Source organism: Cupressus sempervirens, chromosome 3, assembly GCF_028749045.1.
Source record: "Cupressus sempervirens isolate cs-2001-9-10 chromosome 3, ASM2874904v1, whole genome shotgun sequence".
NCBI lineage: Eukaryota > Viridiplantae > Streptophyta > Pinopsida > Cupressales > Cupressaceae > Cupressus > Cupressus sempervirens.
The window spans coordinates 100,214,284-100,220,486 of NC_143120.1; the positions used below are offsets into that span (position 1 = coordinate 100,214,284).

General features: G+C 33.5%; 1 protein-coding gene across 1 annotated transcript; it reads right to left on the reverse strand.

Moving 5' to 3' along the window:
* Positions 1 to 2,895: 2,895 nt before the first annotated feature.
* Positions 2,896 to 6,203, reverse strand: LOC149564977 (uncharacterized). Its single transcript, XM_089818518.1, has one exon. It carries the CDS (start codon positions 6,063 to 6,065, stop codon positions 2,919 to 2,921), a length of 3,147 nt encoding a protein of 1,048 aa, XP_089674644.1. The 5' UTR covers positions 6,066 to 6,203; the 3' UTR covers positions 2,896 to 2,918.

Here is a 6,203-nt window from a genome sequence, read left to right on the forward strand (position 1 = left end):
AAAATAACATAAGCCAAACATAATTAGACAATAACACATATAGACCTAGGAAACCCCATCTTGGGGAAAAACCTATAGCTATTGGATTTTCTATTTAGCCTAACAAAAAACTTTCTCTTCTAGAATACAATTTAGAGTTTTCTACAAAAACTTTACATACATAGAGCCCAACTTCTTTAATTAGCCAGAAAGGAAAGAAAATTTCTTTGCTTTCTTTGGCTTTAAAACACATAAAATCATTCTTTCTTTATGCACCTCAGAAACTCATAATTATCCTATTCAAAGAATAAAAAATAAAGTTATTGCTAAAAATCCAACTCGAGTTGCTTTAAAGAAACTCCACCTTCCAAGCTATACAGAAAAATAAAAATCAACATAAGGAACCTACAATTCTTCATATGCACATCAACAATAGCATCCTAACCTTTTACATAAACAAGGTGAGTTGTTCTATGAACAATATCTTACCCAAGACAAAAATAAAAAATTATGGAATTCAATAGTCAAATTCATTGTGGAAAAGTCCTATTGTGTGGTGTAAATGAGACATTTTTCTTTTATATTACTTCTATACATAATTCCCTAATTCAACTCAGATCACATGATGATCTAAATAATTGATAGTTTAACATTCCTAAAGAGGAGAAATTCTAATCCTTCCACACTAGGTATATAATCTCTTGCATTATATCATCAAGATTTCTTAACAAGAGGGTACAATTATCAAGACACCTCAATTTAAATTTCCCTATTAGAAAAGTCCCTTTAAAATTTGCCTTCACACCTCTAAAGATAAGAAATTTTTAAAAGTGAAGCATTAAAGAAAATGAGTTACCCTTTTAGGCCTAAATTATAACAAAGAGAGTAAACACAAATTTGACAATGTGAAACAAGGAAAGAAAAACATAAAACTATTTTTTCTTTTTCAATTGAAAAATGAAAGGAAAGAAAGAGCCTTTAGATTGATGTCCACATAAACTAAAAAAAGATTAACAGAACCTTAAAATGACATTCAATTATAATAGAGAGTAGAAGGTTATAAATGGCCTTCTATTGCTTCTATAAATTAAAAACACCAACATGTTGATAGAAAGGGTAGTGCGGCAAAAGGAAATGACCAACCAATGAACTATGATGCTTACAAATTTAATCAAAATATTTTTACAACCAACATGTATAACAAAGTACATAATACACACAATAGGCAATTATGTTTTGAAGATGAGAATTTAAAATTGATAAGAGAGACCTTGATTTGTTGTTGAGTATCAACTCTATCCATGTCCTAAGTTGTATGTTCTATAACTGTTGTAAAACACTGTAATAAAACAAAGATCCACAAAAACTAATTCGTGGCTAGAATTGCTATAGCTAGATGGCTAGAATCAAGTCCACCGGAATATGTCTTTCCATTGTTAGATACTTGTGAAGCTACAACTACAAAAATCATGTGGATGTTCTTTGTTATCTCTAACTAAAGCTAGATTAGTTTATTAAATAAAGAAAACCATTAAGAAATGATAATTCTAATTATATATCTTCTTACAAAAATGTACAAAATTTATAACAAAATAATTAGACATATTACTTATACTTCAATATTCAATGTACAATGTATGTTCTAGAACATTCCTAAAAGAGTTGTTTGGCGAGGGGTATACACAAATTTTAAATATGATAAGGAATGCACTTAATTTTAGATTCAAATTAGTGAAATGAGTGAAGAAGAGATTGTAGGCCAATATTGATTGTAAATTGAGGGGCATAAGATCTCTTAAACAAAATGAGTTAATGTGCATCTCATCATTGATATTTTATTAATCTCTTTTGATTTTCTCCAACATAATGAGTTTATTGAACATCATTATGATTAGTTCATGGACATTAGATCTTAGGTGGATTTTTTTATTTATAAGAAAACTTGACATTTAATTCACTGCTCAAAAATAGTTGTAAGAGAATGAAATTAAACAACTTGTGCTGGTAAATAATAATCTAAACACTAAACAAGATTTTGAGCTTGATTGGTACAAAAAGAAAGTGTAAGACATCAATCGAACAAGATTGATATTACAAATTAGAAGAGATTATGGAGATGCCTAGAACATTGAACATCTTCATCACGTATTTGCATAAACTTATTATATATATATATATATATACATATACATATACATATACATATACATATACACATATACATATATATATATATATATATACATATATGTATATACATATATGTATATGTATATACATATATGTATATACATATATGTATATGTATATACATATATGTATATACATATACATATACATATACATATATACATATACATATACATATACATATACATATATATACATATACATATACATATATGTATATATATATGTATATATATGTATATGTATATATATATGTATATACATATATGTATATGTATATGTATATACATATATGTATATGTATATGTATATACATATATGTATATGTATATATATATATATATATATATATATATGAATACTTATATTTTTTAATTTTCTTTGCATATCCAAAAAAATTTAATCATTGCTATGATATCATAAACAATCAAACATCTATCTATATGTGAACAATAATGTTATTCTAAAATATGATCATTCAATAGACATTAATGAGAAATAATATTTACCAACTAAAGTTGAGCAAAAAAAGGCTTGAAATGAATATATATAAATCAAATTAATTTTAAATATCTATTTAATTTCATGTCATACATAGATGTCTTGTATAATTTACACTATTTAAAGTAACAATTCCAATAAATGAGTAAAAATCAAGAACACAAATTAAATCCACATGCAATCACACTTGACAAGTGAAGGGGAGGGTATCTTATGGAGGGGAGGGAAAGGAGAATAAAACAACTTTATTAAAATTTAATTTTCAGAACATTTTGATCAAGAATGAAAATAATTTCATCCATGATCTTGAAGCAGTGAACACGACATTTTTTTTGGAAACACAATATTGCAATAACAATTGCAAACCCAAGTCCAAAGCTCAATCCAATTCCCACTTCCCACCATGCATCATCCCACTCTTCAACAATCACACCTTCATTGTGAGTAAAATTTGGAGAAATAGAAGAGGAACAACTTGTGTTGATCTGAAGTCCACAAAGATGTACATTGTTTGAAAATGAAGTACCACTAAATGTAAGAAATTGACCTCCTACTGGTATTCTACCAAATAAATTATTATAAGATAGATTGAAATAGCTCAAATATGTAAGAAATTGTAGCTCTTCAGGAATATCACCAATAATATTGTTCCTTGAGATATCAAGTGACTCCAATTTCACAAGATTTCCAAAAGCAGTAGGAATTTTGCCACCCAAATAATTTCTTGATAAATTAAGAAATTTTAGACCAATAAGTAACCCAATGCCTTCAGGAATATTACCCGAGAAGTTATTGCTAGAGAGGTCAAGACATCTAACCATTGCCAAAGCTTTTGCATACTCTAGAGATTGGCCTTTGTTAACTATTTCCATTTTGTCCACATAAGGCATTGAACTAGAATTTGAAAATTGAAGGACATCTGAGCTTTCTGTTTGATTTTTCATTGCTTTCAAGTTACTCAAACTATCTGGAATAGCTCCAACCAAATTGTTATTTGACAAAACCAAGACTTGAAGGTGTTGCAACTTTGCCAATTGTAATGGTATTTCACCCATGAATTTATTTGATCCCAGTACTAGAATTCGGAGGTCAAACAACTTGTCTAACCAATTTGGGATTTTTCCTTGCATGTTATTATATCCCAAATCTAAAATCTGCAAAGATGTACACTTTTGAAGTGAAGATGGAATTGGCCCTTGTAGTTTGTTGTATCCTAACTTTAATGTTTGAAGACAAACCATGCTCTTAATTTCACCTTCGAAATGATTCTTTTCTAGATCCAAAACCTTTAATGTTGATGAACAATTACCAAAGCTTGCAAACAAGTTACCTATAAACTTGTTGTTTGACACATCCAGAACCTCTAAAAAAGGACCTTCACAAATAGAATGTGGAAAGACACCCTTAATGGTATTATTTGCAAGTGACAAATAAATGAGTTGGCTAGAGCTGTATTTGTTTGTGCTTCTTTGACTAATCCTCTCGAACTGATTCTCTGACATGTCCATAAATTGTACATTTGGATGTGGCACAAGAATATTCCCTTGCAACTTATTTCTATGTAAGTCCACATATTGAACACCAAATGCACTAAACTTTGAGGGCAATGCTCCTTCAAATTGATTGTATGAGAGATTGAGTCTCTCCAAGAGTGTTAGGTCCGACAACCATTCTAGAATATTTCCACTCAATGAATTATTGGATAGGTCTATAGTGCGTATGTTGTATTGAGTGGATATGAAGGATGGAAAACTACCATTCATATTACATGAAGTCAAATATAGATATTGGAGCTGAAATTTAGGGATCCAATTGAAATTGATTCCTATCATCAAGAAATTGTTGGAGAGATCCAACGATCTAATTTTTGTCAAACCATCTAATTGAGAAAGTAAAAAAGTGCCACTTAAATAATTATTGCTGAGATAAATTCCCTCCAGGGGAGAGAGATTACTAATAGTAGATGGCAGGCTTCCATTTAATTGGTTTGACTGAAGGTCAAGACTTGACAATTTGGATAGTCCACATAAAGAGCTCCATGGAATATTGCCTCTAAGCGAGTTATAAGAAAGATCCAAGACGGTCAATGATAACATATGTCCAATAGTAGGAGGGATAATGCCTTCAATTTTGTTATGAGAAAGACGCAAGTAGGTCAATGACGACATATTCCCAACAGCAGGAGGGATAATGCCTTCAATTTTGTTATAAGAAAGATCCAACTCGGTCAATGACGACATATTCCCAACAGCAGGAGGGATAATGCCTTCAATTTTGTTATAAGAAAGTTCTAACCCGGTCAATGACGACATATTCCCAATAGAGTTTGGAATCACTCCTCCCACATTTGAATGGTCAATTGAAAGGCTTTTGAGATGGGGAGCATGCTGCACAATAGAGGAGATGTTTACTCTGAGGTCAGGGTTGTAGGGCAAGTAAAGGTTTCTCAGGTGGGGAAGAGCTAACACGGTGGAAGGGATGGAACCATGGAGACTGTAGTTGTAGAGGTCGAGGGTAACCAAAGATGTAAGGTTTGAAATCCACATAGGAAATGGCTGGTGGGCGATGTCACTATCAGCAAGGCCAAGACCAGAGAGGGAGGTGAGGTTGACAAGAGGAGAGAGAGTTGTACCTGACACCCCAGACAGCACCAGTGTTGTAAGGTTGGTGAGGGACGCAATATTCTCGACCAGTGCACCATCACCTCCAGTTGATGTAACATTCACATCGTACATGTAGAGCTCCTCCAAGCCTCGCAAATTTCGAAGCCAGGAGCCCGATTGACTCAATTTTAGATGAGGATTGTAGGAGATGTCCAGATATTTCAAACTAGACAGGTTGCCAACCTTGCTTGGAATTTGGCCCGTAAGATCAGGATTGTAGGAGATGTCCAGATATTCCAAGGTAGACATGTTCCCAATCTCACTTGGAATCCGGCCAGTAAGCCGACAATCAAAGAAGCTCAAATGGGTCAATCTTGTGAGGGTCATGGGGAGATGCGAAGGGAAGGGGAGAGGGGACAAGTCAACATAACTGAGGTCGAGGTACTCCAAACGGTGCAGCTGGAATAAGGCAGGGAATATCTGGCTGCTCGAATTCTTCACCGCTGCTGACAAGGAATAATAAAAGCTGGTGATAGCTGGGCTAAGATCTAGACGAGCCACGTGGCCAGAGACCCTGTGGCAGGCGATTCCCAGCCAGGAGCAGCAGTAGAGCCCCTTCCATGACCTCAGGTGGTCATCTGGATCAGCCAGCTCTTGTTTGAGGCGGAGGAGAGCACTTCTTTCTTCGGGAGGGCATCCTCCCCATGAGATTGAGGTGGAGGAGCAACAGCAGGTGCCCAGCATGTCCACCAAGAGTAGCACCACCAGCAGCAGAAACATGTCTCTGCCCATCTTTTACTTGAGACCCTCTCAATCTCGATAGTAATAATACTGACGACAACAACAACACGAGAAATTGAGGCTTCCTCCTATCTCTATGAAATTGGCTCCAAATGGATGAGTATTTATAACACAAAAATAAACCCACAC